Source organism: Lethenteron reissneri, chromosome 37 (genome assembly GCF_015708825.2).
Source record: "Lethenteron reissneri isolate LAM-NWPU_2019-01 chromosome 37, ASM1570882v1, whole genome shotgun sequence".
Lineage (NCBI taxonomy): Eukaryota > Metazoa > Chordata > Hyperoartia > Petromyzontiformes > Petromyzontidae > Lethenteron > Lethenteron reissneri.
In genome coordinates, this window is record NC_083815.1 from 4,945,437 (window position 1) to 4,963,464 (window position 18,028).

The following is an 18,028-nucleotide window of genomic DNA, read 5'->3' on the forward strand; positions in this document are numbered from 1 at the left end:
CCCCCACCCCATCACCAATCCATATTGACCATGGTGAGGTATAGTGAAACAATTCCCATGACAGACATAGCATGGTGAGGACTTCATCCACACGAGGATTGGCAGGGTGCTGTAAATCATTATTTTAACCGGCTATAGGCCACCACTGCGTAGGGTTTTCACATGTTGGGAAACCCTTTCCAGATCCGATGACGTACGTGTACGTGTGTGTACGTCATCAGTGTTTCTTCCGATTCCGTTCCGAATGGAACTGAAAGAGAAACTAAAATAAAATAACATCATCAGTACCGAGGCTCCCACAAGGCCATGCTGAAGGGCGTGTGGCACAGTCTGGCGCTGGCTATTGTAGAGTGCGGTCGTGTCGCTACAGTTCTCTGCGGCGAGCACATGTGTTGCTCTCTTTCTATGTATTTTGCTTATATGTCTGTCTATAGTTTTCTGGTTAGATTTTTGTTGCTATATCATTTATACCTGATGATGATTGCTTGTGTTGCAATCGAAACGTTTTATTATTTAATTATTTTTTTTTCTTCATACGTGACTTTACCGAAAGAACCAAAGAGTAGGAGCACAAAGTGTTTCACAACAGCGGCGCCATTGCCGCACCGCCGAAATTCGACGGCGAACGGGACCCACCCTGCAACCTGCGGACGTCTCGGGTCGGGGAAGGGTTAAATTGAGCTCAGGAGCTCGTGGAGCGAAACATCGGACGTCTTCCGATCAACGCGCGGCACGACCGTGTAATTGCATCAGAGCGGTTGCTACAGACTGGCCCGTGCCGGTGCATCTATACTCTGCTTCCCCCACTCCCGCCTCCTCCCACTCTCACCCTCAGCCCCCCTCCCCCACCACCCCGTGTGACAGCAAAGTTTGCTGGTAACATAGGCCGCACGCACCTAGAGTATCACAATTACACGCAGCACTTTTCGTCCCGCTTTTCTCTTGCCAAAGTGTGTGTGTGTGTGTGAGTTCGCGAACTGAATGAGGGCCCATTGTCCGATGTAGCCAAAATCAGGGCAATCTGCAAAGATCTGAGACATTGGGAACGTGAGTTAGCCTTACATAGCGCAGTGCGAGTGGACTTAGAGGAGGCAAGAGTGAACCCCGTTCACAGGTGTCTATCTCTGCATCACTGCTACCTCTCAGTGAGTCGCACGCGTGTGCTCAAATGATTTTGATGGTGATCTTAGACAAGAGGACCACAATGCACTTATTTAGGAACGGTTGATGGGGTTTTTTTTTCTTTTTCTTCCCATAATGCACAAGTGCCATTTGCCCTTTGAATACCGTTGTGTCTTGTTACAAACTTGGTCGTGGAGTTTCAACTGTCTTATATATCAAGTAAGTGTGTGCGTGTGACCATATTCATAGAACGTTTTTGACACCGGGCACAGGTTTGTGGTGCGTCTCACCAACAAGGGATTCGTTTCTCATGAGATATTTTCTTAAACGCTGCTAGGCTGACACGGAGTAGGGATTACCGGCATAAGGCATGAGGGTACAAGCTACAGCTGTCAATTATAATTTCATACTATAGTGCCCCATATATGCTATGATCTTATGTGCCAGGTATGTACACAAGCGTGGGGACAAAATGAGGCAAGGTGGATGTGGCGTGCCAAACAAATTCCCAGACCAGAGTTCCAGACCATTCCGGCTGAATTTCAGCACTCCGTCTTACCTTCTGGAGCATCTGATGTTGCGGAGAATCCGGCTACAATTGAAATCCACGTGAATCGAGGTGGGGAGATAAAGGGTGGGGTGCTCTTGAGCTCTTGGGGCCCCAAGCAATTTCTTTCGTTCCGCTTCTGTCTCAGTGCCTCACCTCCGACTCACTTCCCTGCACCTCCGATTCGGCGCGGTTGGCTAGGCACGGTGCGTAGGAAAAGTTTCAACGTACGAACACACACGTGCAGAGGAGAGCGCCCTACCTTCGGAGCGGTGGATGCAGGTGTGTTGGTTGTCGCTGAGGAAGAAGCCCTCTTTGCACAGGCACTCGTAGCTGCCCATCGTATTGACGCACACGTGCTGGCAGCCGCCATTGTTAACCTCGCACTCGTCAACGTCTGGGGGGGCGAGAGACAGAGACGGGAGGAGAGTGAGACATGGGCACGGGGGGGGGGGGGGGGGGGGTGGTGCATGAAGCGACGTTGCGATTGATTTTGACCGCCGTCAATTTGTGGGCTGCTGGTACACGCGTCGAATCGCGAGTGTGTGGAAGAATCGAGTTTTCATTTTATTAAGTCAATTTATTGGGATGTTGTATGTAAATAGTTCATGTCACCCTTTCTTGAAATGAATCGTGACCCTGAATAACAATGATAACACTGGTCAACACACTTTTTCTGGCATAAGGTATTCCGACGGTTCTAAGGTAATTTTGGGGTGCTGATTTTAAATCTGGCATCAGTTTTTGTCTATCACATCAGGTTTTTGAGATATCAAATATTGCATTTTCAATAGAAACTGCAGAAGAAAAATATTAAATAAATGTTGATATCTACATAAAATGATATTATAAACACACTATCCTAAAAATACAGCACCATATTTTAACACTAAAGCTGTCACTGACTCGCAACAACTTGCAATCATAAGTGACAGACTTCATTTCGGGTAAAATCAATGAAAATCGGGTATGCCGATAACATAAAAATGAGATGTGATAGAGCAAATCTGAGGATCAGATTTGGAATCAGCACCCTGAAATTAGTCTAAAACAGCTGCAAAAAGTCCAGGCCAGAATTTTTTTTGTTGACCAGTGTAATTAATCTAATCACCACGCAGCTGAATTGTTTTACGTGTGATCGACACACACAACATACATACAACACATGAAATACATAGAACACGTGAAATACATACAACCAACAACATGCATTGAACACTTTTGATTAACCATTCCTAACACGAGCGTCTTGACAAGTGATGCCCTGAAATCAGGGCTGAGCAACTTAGTTAAGCCAATAACTTAATTTCTTATGGCCACGGCCACTCTGAAATGTCACACAATAGATGTTTTTCCATCACTGTAGGCATCTTCTTAGCCACCCCATTGTTTGATCTTTCAAGAAGCTCATGGTCCAGCATCCTCACAAACCATGGCAGTTGCGGATACCTGATGCACAAATGGAAAATGTACAACTCTCCGGTAGTGTGCGACTGTGGTCATCCAGGAAGGGGCCATACAACATAATATCGACGCAATGCCCCGATCCACAAATGCGAAGGGAGACATGAGAGCGCTACATTCCGCTGCGGCTGACACGGTTGTCTGGCTTCACCACCTGAATGTGAAATTGTAGCTGTTGCTCTGCATCTACATCAGCCACACGGAAGAAGAATAAGAACGGGAGCCCTGCCGTTCACGTTATTATTGGATGACGCTGAGGTGTGATTGTGAATGCGAGGCCCGCCAAAGGTATTTTTTAAAGTCATCTTTGACGACCCGTAAGGGAGCTGTTTCCCACCCCTGGCTGAGCCAAACGTGACAATGTAACCGTGACGATGATCGCATCCTTTTCTGTTTCTATCTTCCGTGTATAAACGGTCAAATAGTTTATTATTTGCCTTTTGATTTGAACAGGTGATACATCAACAACGAATAGAAAGGTATGGAATATTTGTACTATATCTGCCATGACTGCGATTCCGGTCCAGTGATGTCACCGAGTACCATTGCAATTAAGGGACTTAAGAGACGACCGTATGGTTATTTGTCAAAGTAAAAAGGTCAGTGTGATTTTCCACGCAACTGAACTCTTTTTAACGCTCACGTCCAGTTTACAGCCCTGAACCAGTGACTGATATTCCACATTCCTATGATGGGGGAAATCTTTCCACAGGACAACCACTGTTGACTTTCCCTACAAAGTGTGCTTATTGACCCTGGAGAGATGAAGGGCTGAGTTGACCTCCAAGTCACAACGCACGGGACGAAGAGTCATACAAACATTCGCAGACGCAGTCAAGCAGACAGGGAAGACATTCAGACGATGAGATTAAACAAAAAAATACGAAAGCAAAGAGTCCCAGAGATAAACAAAACAGAAAATGTCAATATGTCCAATGGACATGCCTGACGGTACTGAAAATATAAAAGGGGCAAAGGTGCAGCAATTCATTTCTTGCTCACGTCAATGCTGGTGAAAGGGCCTCCACTAGAGGGGGCTCTAGAAAGCTCCTCTAGAAGATATTTTGGCCCACGACGCCATGCCGGGCACTTTGCCCCACTATACGTGACCTGCTGACCGACTGCTGTGCACCCCATCTACACTGCCCCATTACTTCAACTGTCGCGCACAGGGAGATCAAAAGAAACAGGCGACCTCTGGATCGCAAGTCCAGTGTTCGAACCGTGACTCCGAGGTGGCTTCCTCTGACGATGCTGAAGCAAGGAAACAGAGCTTGTGTGCGTAGTGTTGAGCGGCTGTGTTTGTGCCAATGTGAGCCTCAGCCACACATCACCCGCTCGGTTAGTCACAGCACAAGTCACGAGGTTGCGAGGACAAACGGTCCCTGCAGAGAGGTGACAGACCCATCGCCAAGACTCACTTCATGGCCAAGTGCCCTTTATTTATCCAGGGCGGTCTCACGGATTCTCAAGACTCTTCGACAAGAGAGGCACTTGCATCGGGATGCTTGGCCAATTCCATAAAATGGGTGTTTGGCATGTGAGAGGAAATTAAAAAAAAACTGGATAAATCATGCATAATTCAGAGGGATTAATACTCATAGCTCCACACATACGGGATGACAATCTTTACACCTCGAAACACAAAGTTTTCAACACCTTGGTTTTTTTTGTCCCAAGGCAGATCGGCGACATTCAGGGTGATTTGGTCATTGGAGGAAACCACGCGCGTCACCTCTTACGTAAAATACCCCGAGTATGATTTTCATGCATCCGTATCCAAGTGCTATTGTGTAAGCCATTATATAAGTGCCTCTAATTGTGAAATATGCTTGCCTTTTTTTAAAATTTTCGGTATATACAATGGGTGCACAGTTTTATGTAGCAATGTATATCAAACTACCGCAGTTTGGAAAATTTACGTTAAGAGTGAGTCGCGTGGAACAGGGGTGCAGGGCTTTGTGTATTGCACTGTGAGCCTGCCAAAGCGAAGTTCAATTCCTGACCATGACTGAAAAGGCTAAACGTAACAAAAATATGCGGTAAAGTGATGTATTAACCGCTTATGAGCTCCGTATACACCAACCTGCAATGAACAGCATGGTGAAGTAAGGTCAATCAACCCTCATCACCGACGCAGCATGGGATAACTTCATTCAGAGGCGGTTTGACAAAGGGCCAAATATTCTGGTGATATATTTAGATGGGGTCAGGTTGTATCAATGTTAAAAACATAAATCCCCAGTTGTCAGAGACAAAATATATTATGTTGAACGGCAAGACACATTTTCAGTGGCGTTACGTAATGCTTTCAAAATAGCCAAGACGTGCATCATATTTTTAAAGATATTTCCTCTATTTGCCCAACCATAATGGCCGTAGAATTTTGTGCCATCGCATTACTCTACAGGCATTTTGTCTTCTCTGGTTTGTATTACTCTGCCTTTGCTGTAAGAGGGCACATTGTGGCTGGCGAGCAGACCATGGCTGGAACAAGTCCATTGATTGATATTGATTCTTAAGGTCACGATACCTGCATCGAATCGCGTGTGTAAACATTGCTGTTGTTAAATTTCGATGTAAAGCTTTCGTGACTGCAGGGATTCATCTTCTTGGTTCTTTCGGTAAAGTCACGTAGAAGGGAAATAATAAAATAATAAAAATAAAACATAATAAAATAATATTTTATTACTGCAGGGATTCATCTTCTTGGTTCTTTCGGTAAAGTCACGTAGAAGGGAAATAATAAAAAAAAACATAAGAATAATTTTTATTATTTGATTATTTCCCTTCTACGTGACTTTACCGAAAGAACCAAGAAGATCGCTGTTATTATATAATCGTTTCATTTATATTTTTTCTTTTTTGGCCAGGATTTGGGAAAGGACAGAGCTTCACCACTATTCACCCACAGACTTAAACATCCCTTCACTTATCACTCTAGAAACAAGAACAATTACATATACTTGAGAACGTACAATAAAAAAAATCACGACTAACAAATCTACAATTAAGAAGACGAATTGAAATAACCTGTATTTATTTTTACTTAAAATCTTATCAATGATTCTCAATGCTATCAACGGTATTCACAAATGGATCCTGCTATGGTGTCATGGTTTGCACATGGGACTTGCAATGCAGAGGTCGCCAGTCCGATTGATCTCCCGGTGTGGCAGTTAAAACAATGGAGCAAGTTTATTAAATCCCACCCGCCACCTCTATCCACTCAGCAGTATAGATGGATAACACCGCAGATCAATCAACACGTTGTACATATGCGTGTTGAACTTTTTTCGTACTGTACATCGCCAACCATGCTAATCGGAGGTGCGGGGGAAGGACAACAATGTAAACAAAAAAGCAGTTCTAAACAAATGAGTTTTCAATGTAGATGATTTAAAAGTGCATAGTTCTAGCGGCTTCCTCATATCGGACGGAAGAGCGTTCCAGACGGCCGCATCAGCACATTTGAAAGCACGCGATGCAGTGACCGGCGTATGTGTGGTGAGGTAAAGTCTGGGTATTCCCACTTCTTCCAGAACGTCTGGCCAGCATGGAAGAGTAGGCCAAGGTACCCTCCAGAGGAGGATCTCTTGAGCCCTCTCTCGAGGTGCAATTGCAGGGCTGCGCCTTCATCGTGTGTTCTATGTTGTATGTAATATGTCCACGTCACCCCACTGCAGCCACTACAGCCGCCCCTATTCAACGCGATGGAAACAAAACAAAAAAAACCCACAAGAATCGATCCTTTGATTGATTGTAATCCCTTTTCAATTAAATTCGGGACAGTTCGTCAATTGCCGTGCAGGTGAACCCCGTGCTCCCCGAGCACAGCCGCGACTGACAGGCCTCACGCGGGCTTTTTGGCAGAAGCCTCACTCACGCGCGTGATCGACAGGGCACTCCGTGGCTTTCGGTTCAACCGGAGGAATCCGATGAGCTAAGAAGCTCCCTTTTTTGTTTTCACAGATGTAGTAGTCCGATTGGGCATCTGCGACATCCGTGTTTGACCACACTTCACCGCGCTGGTGAGTTGTGAGTTTTTGTGAACGTGGAGAAGTCAAAATTAAAATTAATAAAAGTAAAATAAAAATAAAAAAATTATTTTATTTAAAAGTAAAATAAAAATAAAATAATTATTTTATTTTTATTTTACTTTTATTAATTTGAAATAAAATAATTCTTTTATTTTACTTTTATTAATTTAAATTTTTTTCCTACGTGACTTTACCGAAAAAACCTAAGAATATGAATCCTTGCAGTCACGAAAGCTTCAAATCTAGAATCAGGACTAGTTCCCAGCACAACCCGCTAACTGGGTCGCCACTCCACCCCCCCCCCCCCCCCCCCACCTCATACTTATCGCAGAAATTATATATAATTGTTATTAAAATGCATTGGTGTTCAATCGGATTCATCTGATGTTGTACTATTATGAGCACTCGCTGTCAGACAGATATATAGGCCTGCACTTGACGTGTGTGAAATGTTTTTTATTTAATAAATATTAATGACTTAGCGGAGCCTTACATGACTGCTACCCATTCCTAGCATAGCCGGGTAATCCACATTGCCTGCAGACTATCAAATTCCAACGCCGCGAATAGTGGGAATATTAAACATACGGCGTACATGGATCATTAGTGGCCGATATCACACGAAGGACGCTATTAGAAGCCTTAACGCATGCAACGCAATCTCATCATCAATGCTAATAGCCCATCGCAAGCCACAACTTGCCAAAGAGGACTCCTTTTTACCTGCCGCTAAGCTAGCGAGCCAGCTCAGTGTTCGCTACGATTTTAAGGTTTCTCTTAAGACCCGCCCGTTGTCTGAAATTGTCCGCCCCATGGAGGTAAAACAACTAGCATTGAAACACCGCAACAAAGTCGACGTTCCTGCACCACCCCCCCTTGCCCCCCCAAAAATAAAATAAATTGAGCCACAACGATATTTGTTATGCACATATTTGATTACACTCAGGTTGATACAAGAACTGTTGGATGGGTAGAAAAGAACATCAAGTAAAGGGGGGGGGGGGGGAGGGAAAAAAATGCGGTTGGCTGTTTTTTTTTACCGTCTAAGCCCATAGACTGACCATGAATCAACAAAGGGAAATTCTTTAGCTGAATAAGGCAAAAAGGGGAGGAAAGCCTAAGTTTCTTTGTTTACCTTTCTCTCTTTTCAGTGTTCTTTTGAATACTTCATTGCTTCTTTCAGCTATTGCTCATCAAAGCGGGCTCGCTGGCAAAAAAAAAAGGAGGGCCATATTTTAAAAGAAAAAGGAACGACGAGGAAGAACAAAATCTTTTGACCAAGGGGGAAAGAAAAAAAAAAACCTCTCTCCTTGAGATTTCGTGAAAGGGGGGCCTACGGGGAGAGCGGCAGGCGCACACACAGAGAGCCGGCGGCGGGCGAATAACAAGGGCAAATAAATAAATAAGGGACACATCTTCCCATAATTAGCCTAAACAGGCAAATAATAGTTTTGCTATGTTTGTTCCCTTTTTTATTATTGTTGTTGTTGTTATAATCATCGCTACGGTCGCATGTATTGGCGCGTTTCTATATTTTTCTTCCGACTTGTTTTTTTTCCGCTGCGTCCGTCAATGCCAGTTACTGTTGCGGCAACTCAACACAACGGGTTCCATTAATTATACATTTATACAGGCAAATCTTTCCACTAACACATCTCCTACACAACCACTCCCCTACCCCCTCAGCTCTCTTCACCCCCCACCTCTCTCTCAACTGTCAGAGCTCCTACCCCGCACAGCACCCTATTAAAAGAACCTTTAACGAAGCTATTAATCTTGTGATGTTTCAAACAGTAATATAAAATGGCAGGCACCGGGGCTGTGTCAGTACTTATTCACAAGTGCCGGTCTGTGCCAGTGGTGTGAGTGTCAGAACACGCCACACAATTTCACCCGCACGTATATGTATGCCCACGGGGGAACTGGGCCAATGAAGGCGCAGCGCACATATCCAGTTTGGCAATTGGCACCAGACAAATGATCCTCATGGCGGTACCCCGGGATACCAAATAATACAAAATGGGCCGAGGCAATTAAATATTTTATTTCTGGGACGCTATTTTTTTCCAGGGGTCTTACTTCACTCCGCGACTGGGGTACCAATCAATCCTGAATCGGTGGCACACTCCGCGATGTCGAAACGCAGCGAGGACGATTGCGCCGAAATCCTGAACGCTCGCACGCACCGTGGTGGTGCATCGTAGTGTACAGCTCGTCGAGATGAGTCGATTGCCGCATCGCCGACCATCAACAGAGACAAAAAATGACTGCATCACGGATATTATGCGAGAGCCGGGGTGCTATGGTACCCTGGGGTATCGCCATAAGGTTCACGTAGTCAAATAGTCGACTAAGTCTCTAAATCGAAAACCCTTGCCGTGTGCTCGCATCTGTCCTGAAGCCCTCTCGTGGCTAGCAGACCTTGACACTGGCATTCAACGTCTGCACACATTGCCATCCGCAAAGCGTCTAACCAGATTCCGCCGGTCGTTATATCCCACTTTAACATAATCAAAATCATTTCTGCAATCAGACTTGGATAAAAAGAACCAATAAAACACAGGGGGTTTGGGTCTTCATGGTTTCTTAAATAATGATGATTTAACGCCCTTCGTGAAGACACTGCTGGATGACATTTGCACGTCAGTTCATCGGAGTTGATTGACTCTAACTTTAGCACGTCAGAGTAGGTTGACGGAGGGGCGCTGACTCAGAACCGTTTCAAATGTCACTCGCTGCTGATGTTAGCCATGGGCAGGAATCGAACTCAGGTCACGGCAGAACCTAAACACTACTGGACCACGACTCAGACCCGATCCTGAGTCGAACAGGCTTCAACAGCCACACACATCAAGCGAATCAAAACTCGTGTAATGTGCTTGATTATCACTGCGATGTGATGTCGAACTTGTTTCGTGTGAAATGTATTTAAAACGTACAATACGTTACAAGGATAAATATCTCTCGTGTAGCCTTCATCGCACTATTGGTGGCACAAACGCTGTTAGCGAGTAGCACCATTGAAAGCCGGCAAGGCACACGAGGGAGGATAGGTGGCCACCACCACGCCCGGCCGCCTTTGTCTCCATAAAGGCGGCGTTTACACACCGCACCAGGTACTCTTTTTGAGGCTGACCCGACCTAGAGGAGAGGCCCAGGACCGGTGTTGTCCGTGAGCGGGAATCGAACTCGTGTTGGCAGCGCAGCGCGCTCGCCGCTACGCTACCGCTCCCCCGACACACACCCCCATGCGGAGGCACACGCACGTATACACGAATGCTCCTTTCTTTTTTCTCTCTCGTGCTTCGTTTCGGTGGGTGGATGAAAGAAGGAGTGCTCGGTGAAGCGCAAGAAAAAAAAAAGCCTCTTTTCACGAGGAGGAGGCTCGATCCGAGCCATAGGCGCACTGTATCCACCAGCACCAGCACCACTGCACACAGCTTCCCACTCCTCCTCCTCCTCCAGCCAGCCAAGGCTCCAGAGGGCTTCCTCCTTTCTTTGGCGAGATTTATTTCCCAGTGTATATTATGAATAGCGGTGGTAGCCTGTTTGGCTTGGCCACGGCGTTTTTTTTTTAACGCAAAGTGCTAGTTTATGTTAAAGACCCATCTTCTTCTCAGCAGGACCTGCCCCCCCCCCCCCCCCCCCGTTCAGACGCGGGTTTGCCGTGTGCTGCTTGCCCCCCTTCTCTCAAAAAAGGTGTCTTGAACAAGAACATTTTGAACGTTTGATTTTTTTTCGCGGCAGCTGTTGAAATCAAATGCCAATCCCCAGGTTTCCCTGACCCCCCCCCCCCCCCCAAATCCCACACACTAATGAATCAGAGCAGGGCAAGTAAAAATATAAACCTGCTTCTCTGTGGAACAAGCCCCCCCCCCCCCACACCACCAGCCCCCCACCAGCCCCCCACCAGCCTCCCCAGCCCCCCACATCCCAGCCATCTCCTGCTAAAAATGCTGCCTAGCTCTCCCCACTACCCCCCCCCCCCTGCTTTCATTGAGCAGGCCAGTGCTGTTCCTGGCCCCGGACAGAGTCACTGGCCATGACCACGCGGCGTTTGAGAAAAAGAAGAAAAAAAAATCCTTTCAGCCAACTTTGGCTGAAGCCCTACGTGACAAAACTCCCTGCAGACCTTTAGGAAAGTTAATGAGTTATAAAAACAGCTCCCTGGTCAGACTGAGCGCTAGGCGAAGCTGGGTGAAGAGGGGGGGTGCGTGGTAGTGGTGGTGGTGGGAGCAGAGTGGGATGTGGGGAGGGGGTGAGCCATCGGTAGGAGGGTGCCAGTGGATGGGAAGGGTGATGTGCGATGGGGAGGAGGTGGAAGGTTGCATCAAAGAGACGAAGAGGTATGAAGAGGAGAGAATGGCGTTTAATGGATGTTCTGGATACGACCAAGTACCAAAAGCAAGCCAGGCTTCTTGAAAATTTACAGCACCTTCACTGGCTCCACAATACCAAACAGGTTTAATGGTCTTGAGCATTTTCCAATGCATGCCCAAGCACTAGCAACACGGGATAAAATTATGTCCAACATTATACAATTTCACGAATTTATGAATCAGGGCTTTAAAGTTGGCTGTGATAATCGCCGAAGCATTTATATATTTCTTTCCCTCCAAAATACACATAAGTGGTACAGCTTAATGTTGGGGTGCATATCATGACTTATGTAACGTAAGCTTTTTAAAAAAAAATGTGCGAGGAGTGCATTGCCAAATAACTACATCTGAGGTCCTCCTTCCTTTACGACTGCATGAGAGTTGTTATCCAAAGCAAATAATATAAATGTGTAAATGATGCACTCCCAATGAAACCCCACGCTTACCCACCTCCCACTGACCCCCCCCCCCCCCCCCCCACTTCAAAACAAGATGTGAGCCTTACAAATGCAACCATTTGGAAATGTTTAAGACAGCCCCGTCGTCCTAATGAGCCTGCCGAATGAATTAAGCCACCGACGGATTAAAGATTACCGTGGGACGTTTCACTGATCGAAGTCACTCGCTTTGGCCCGCACAGCCGGTGTCTCTGGAACAATGCCGTTCAAAAAAAAACAACACTCCAGGCTTTTAGCGGGACCCTTTAACCGCAACAAAAAAAAATCTATCAATGTTTTGTGGCATCGTGTTAAAAGAAACCAAGCGGAGGGGCGATACTGACAGTGTTAAAATTAAGCGTAATATTTGCTTGACTCCAGAGCACAGCTTGGGATTCCCTTGCTGAATGTTAGCTCAGAGGCGATCCTGGCCCCGGTCCAGACGGTAGCTGCATCGACTTGAGGTTTGCGTTTGTCAAGACTCTAGCCAGCGTGTCAAGCTAACTGGCTTTGTCTGAAACTACGGCTACGGGACGCTCTGCAGGAAACTAATGGGCGGGAGAACGAGACCAAAAGAGCCAATTTGCCATTGGCTCCCCCGGCTAAATTTGCTGCACGTTATTACCAGCGAGAAGCATAGCCCCCCTAGGGGGGAGGGGGGGCTTCTCAAAGATGAACATGTTGACAGACTTTCCTTTTCCTGGCCTGGTTCATTTCTGTGGCACTGGCCAACCAAAACAGCAAGCCTTCCCTAGGGATGGGGCCCCTGGGTCGTGCACTGTGATTATGTCCGTCCATCCGTGAGACAGACAGACAGACAGACGGACGCGGCGCAGAGAGAGAGAAAGTGAGAACAATACTCTGCGCGAAGGCCGTCTCTCCGGAACCACTGGTCTCGCTTTTGAATGCCGCACGGCATCAGAGAAGAGCACCACTCGAAGGGTTGTGACGGTGGTTGAAGGATGTCAAATTAGCCTCAAGTTTAATATCCAGAACGCGAAATATGCACTAGGTGCAAAGTGAAACAACTTATATAAGCACGTTGTTTTTATTCGATGACGTTTTGTTTTTTGTGTACCCCTAATGGTATCTTACAACTTGTGTTTTTGATTCGGAGCGTGCACACATTTTTAGTTGCATGCAACGAAAAACAACGAAAGTAGAATTTTGGCTAAATGTAGCTAAATGTGTTTTAACACATTAAAGGCATTTAAAAAAAAAAAAAATCGGAATTAAGAGTCTCCATAAACAACCTGCACGAGTGAATGAGAGTGGATAAATAACTCGAGGGGATACATTTTTTGAGAATATTACTCGCCATTCAGTGCTGTTCACACGCACGCGTAGTAAAGGCTCGTGCCATGAGATTTTAAAATGTAAAAAAGTAACTGAAATTAACGTTTTGGAATTGTGATCCAATCTGATAAGTTGTAAAGTTTATATTGATATTGCACAATCAAACTATTCATGAAAAAAAGTGTTCCACAGAAGCATAATGATGAATTATATTCATATTCTTAGGTTTTTTCGGTAAAGTCACGTAGGTAAAAAATAAAAATTAATGAAAGTAAAATAAAAAATAAAATAAAAATCACAACGTTTCGGAGGCAACACAAGCTTCCGTCTTCAGGTGGAACTGTCACAGCACGATTGCTGTATCAAGTAAATGATGAATTGATTACGACAGATTCATATGTTCATAATGCATACATTGAATCGTTGATATATAAATAAATTATTTCCATTTCATGTATATTATTACTGTTATAAATTATACACAAACGACAAATGGCAAAAACTAAAATTAGCCAATGGATTAAATCCTAACTCCGAAAATGTATCAGTCTGCATAGAGGTAGAATGCTTCGTATTACAATCTTACATTTTTGAAATCTTATAACAAATATAATGTTTTTATTAATTCTTAGGTACTTATTCATTTCTGTATCTGGTACCGCTACAAACTATATAACCCGAAAATGTGTGATTTTAAATATATATAAATTCGTTCAATAACCATAGCGTTGAAATATTTCCGCTTGGATTGACAACATGTTTACGTTGATAATTGGTTCTTTACCCTTCTATCTGGCAACAAAACTGACACCTTTTTGCAAGGAGTCATGTTTGCATAGACCGCAATACCTGCAGTCATAAATACAAACAAAAGACATAACTCTGATAATGTGCACTGTCCTTGAAGTTGATTGGTCCACACCCGAGACAGCTTTCCTTCGAGCCTAGTCTCATATGGGTTGGACCAGATGACGCCAAAAGGCGCACAACTCAAGGACAATGCACCATCAGAGTATGAGAGCTCGGGGCAAGCATCTACACTTTTACTGGCAAATGAGGTCCCCATAATGTTTACGTTGTTTCCCACACTCACATTTAGGCCAGAGAAGGAAGATTTTGTACATCAAGCAGTGAGCAGTGGAGCTTACTGTAACTTGTGATTTGTGTACCATCTCTATCATTTGTGCAATTTCTCAGCACGAGACTATTTTTCGATTTAAAGCTTTCGTGACTGCAGGGATTCATCCTCTTGGTTCTTTCGGTAAAGTCACGTAGAAGGGAAGTAATAAAATAATAAAAAATAAAACATAATAAAATAATTCTCACGACGTTTCGGCCACAACCTGAGGACGGCTGCTTGCGTTGTGGCCGAAACGTCGTGAGAATTATTTTATTATGTTTTATTTTTATTATTTTATTACTTCCCTTCTACGTGACTTTACCGAAAGAACCAAGAACACGAGACTAATTTCACGACACACACTGCCCCCGTGAAGACGCAACGACTGCTTCCTATGATGTCATATTTGTGGTGAAAATGTTTTGTATCATCCGAAATGTTGTACCCATGCCCGACTTTCAAGATGGATCTCAAAATCGGGAACGCATCTCTCGTGTCGAGGCACAGAACATTCCACGCGTTGGACAAACAACCCCACCGTGCACCACAGCACTCGGACAATTGATATTACGCAGCCTATTTAACTAACAAGGTTATACGCCAAGATGCTGTTTTTCGTTACAATGAGCAGGGATTGATATAACCAGGGCAATATGAGCCAGATTCCAGTGTTTATGTATATACTGGATATAGCGTACTGATTGGAAGAAAGCATTCCGTTAATGTGCTAAGCCATTCATCAACCTCATTAAAGCGGCGTGTCATCTTAAACATTTCCAAATGGATTTGTTTATACATATTATCCTCCCCGTGTTTATTAAATCCACCCCTCCGCCTCTGTCCACCCAGCAGTATAAACGTGCATGCAACAAAGGCGATCGGCAGGTTCTCGTGTGGTCGGGTAAAAGTTTACGGACTCCCACCTCCTCCAAGACATCTGGCTAGCGTGGAAGAGTAGGCCCAATATCCTCTGGAGGGGCTCTCTAGAGCTCCCCCTAGTGGAGACCTTTCGACCAGCAGTGGGGTGAGCATACAAATGCAGGGCTAAACCTTTACCCTTAATCCCTCCCAAATTCCAGTGTGCTTTAGCCTTGTTTAAAAACAAAGGCTCGTTTTCTGTAGTTGTTTAAATATTACAGCACTAAGCATGTATGTATGTTGAACTTACGTATGGAGCCAACCATGCTAACGGAGGTGTGGGGAAAGTGCTGCTGGTCGCTTGGGGATTCCTTTATCCAGCAGTGGATTGGCCATGGCTGATGATGATGGTGACGATATCGCACGACACATATCTTAAGTCTATGCATAGGTCACAATACCGCATTGCATGGGTGTAGCTATGCATAAATTAATATTTTAAAACTGATTCTTAAGCCCGTCAATTCAAGCATCTAATCGTGTATGTATAAATCGATATTTTTCAATAATACCTAGATATTGTGTGTGGTGAATGAACGTGACTCATCCAGCCACTTGACACAATCCAGGAAGTGTGACTTCCCGGATTCGGTCCTGAAGATGCTTGGCACAGTTTCAAGCCCAACATCATATCCAGTTCTAAATTCGCTTGTGAGAATCGTTCTTCAACTGAAACAGGAATAAGAATAGTTCGTGGAAATGATTGGACACCACGTGACCATTACATTTGTTTGGCTATGTCGGGTGGAGGAGAGTTTCACGAGATCAAGTCGACTGGATCCAGTATGTTGCCGAACTCAATAATCAATTAGGAATCATTATATTGGCTGCGGGAGGGGTAGGGTTTAGGGGTGAATCGCTACACCTACACTTACACTGTACATGTATCAACATTTGTTTTACCAGGTAAGGCCCACTGAGCTACTTGGCTCTATTTCAACGAAGTGGCTTATCAAGTGGAAATTTAGAGCAACCAAATACTCCAAACGCACGTTTCCAAAAGTGGAGGGGAAAAACCGGAGGACCCGGAGAAAAATCCACACGACCATAGGGAGAGAGAGACACGCAAACGCCAAAAGTATAAAAACAACACGCTAAAAACATTTAACCTAAAACCAACTGGAATTTGTGTTGGCAGCAGGGAGATGTTGTTCCCTCACAATGTGCCATGGGAAAAAGGGGGAATATATAGAACGAGGGCGATACGACCGGCGCTGTTATACGGTTCAGAGACGTGGGCACGAAATAAAGGAAGACAGCAGAAAATTGAACGAAGAGTGCTGGAAATGGCAGGAGAGGAGCATTCTGAGATGTAAGTTGACAATATCTCCAAAGGAAAGGTGAAGGAATGAAGAAGTCAGAGCCTTAGCAAGGATAATGAATTTCGATTTAAAGCTTTCGTGACTGCAGGGATTCATCTTCTTGGTTCTTTCGGTAAAGTCACGGAGAAGGGAAATAATAAAATAATAAAAATAAAACAATAAAATTATATTTTATTAGGTTTTATTTTCATTAAAAACATAATAAAATAAAATCATAAAATAATAATAAAGTAAAAAAAATATTTCATTATGTTTTACTTTTATTATTTGATTATTTCCCTTCTACGTGACTTTACCGAAAGAACCAAGAAGATGAAGGATAATGAATATTCCGGAGAAGGTGAGGGAGGAGAGGCGGTTCATGGTTTGGACACGTGTTGAGAAGAGACAAAGTTTCAAGTTTCAAGTTTCATGTATTAGGTATAGCCCTGTGTGCCATTCGGCTTTTGAATCGGGTGCAACCGCAACAAACAAACAAACAAAAACATGAACAAGAAAACATCTTAAAGTGACTATGTGCAAACAGAAAATCCAAGAAAAGACAGCAAAATATTGCAGAAAAGACTGAATTTGGAATGGCTATGGAGATGGCACCGCTGCAGGGCCAGGAGTTGAGGGAGACTGAGGATGAGATGGGAGGATGCGGTCGAACGAGATGTGAGGACGGTGGACGTGACATAGAGAAGGGCCACGGAATAGAAGCACACGGAGAGAGGGGAAATTCCAACCAGCCGACCCCACAGATTAAGGGAACGTCTGGCTTAGAAGAAGGAGGAGGAAATGTGGCCTAGCGTGCGTTCACAAAAAGGACAAAATCATCTCGGAGACAAACCGCGCCTGCAAATTGATCCCCGTCAACATCTCTCCGCTTTGCTGTCCACAGCTGGAAGGAGTTTTCTTGCCTTTCAGAAGCCTCTGGCTCTAACACCCAGAAGCAATAAACACTCATAATCAGTGGATCTCTCTTCACTTCCCCCGCAAGGTCCTCCAAAACAAGGGGCAGATCGGGCTCGACACGGCACACGCCAATCCGATCGTTCCCCCGTGGCATCACCTCACCAGCCGCGGAAATTAGCGCTTAAAATAATAGCGGGATTTCATCGAAAATTCCTTTCCAAAACACGAGCGATCCTTTTATCATTTTATTTCCTAACGTGGAAAAACAAAAAATAATTGGGGTGCCGAGGCTGCAGCCAGAAACAAAGTGCCTGTAACGCTGAAAGATGGGAGGAAATGTGACACTTTCCTGATGCAAACGTTATTTAGACAGGTTAAATAAACTTTACCACCCCCCCCCACCCCTCCACACACACACACACAAATCTTGAGCTTGAATTAAATCTCTTAAAGCATTTGGGTAAAATGCTGAGCAAATGGGGGTCT

At 44.7% G+C, this 18,028-nt stretch overlaps 1 protein-coding gene across 1 annotated transcript in view; it reads right to left on the bottom strand.

Annotated features, from left to right (window-relative positions):
• Nucleotides 1–18,028, bottom strand: part of LOC133351511 (signal peptide, CUB and EGF-like domain-containing protein 2) — a 182,900-nt gene that overhangs the window by 145,735 nt on the left and 19,137 nt on the right. Inside the window, 1 exon segment of the mRNA XM_061566775.1 lies at nucleotides 1,932–2,066. Within this exon segment, the coding sequence (XP_061422759.1) occupies nucleotides 1,932–2,066 (135 nt within the window).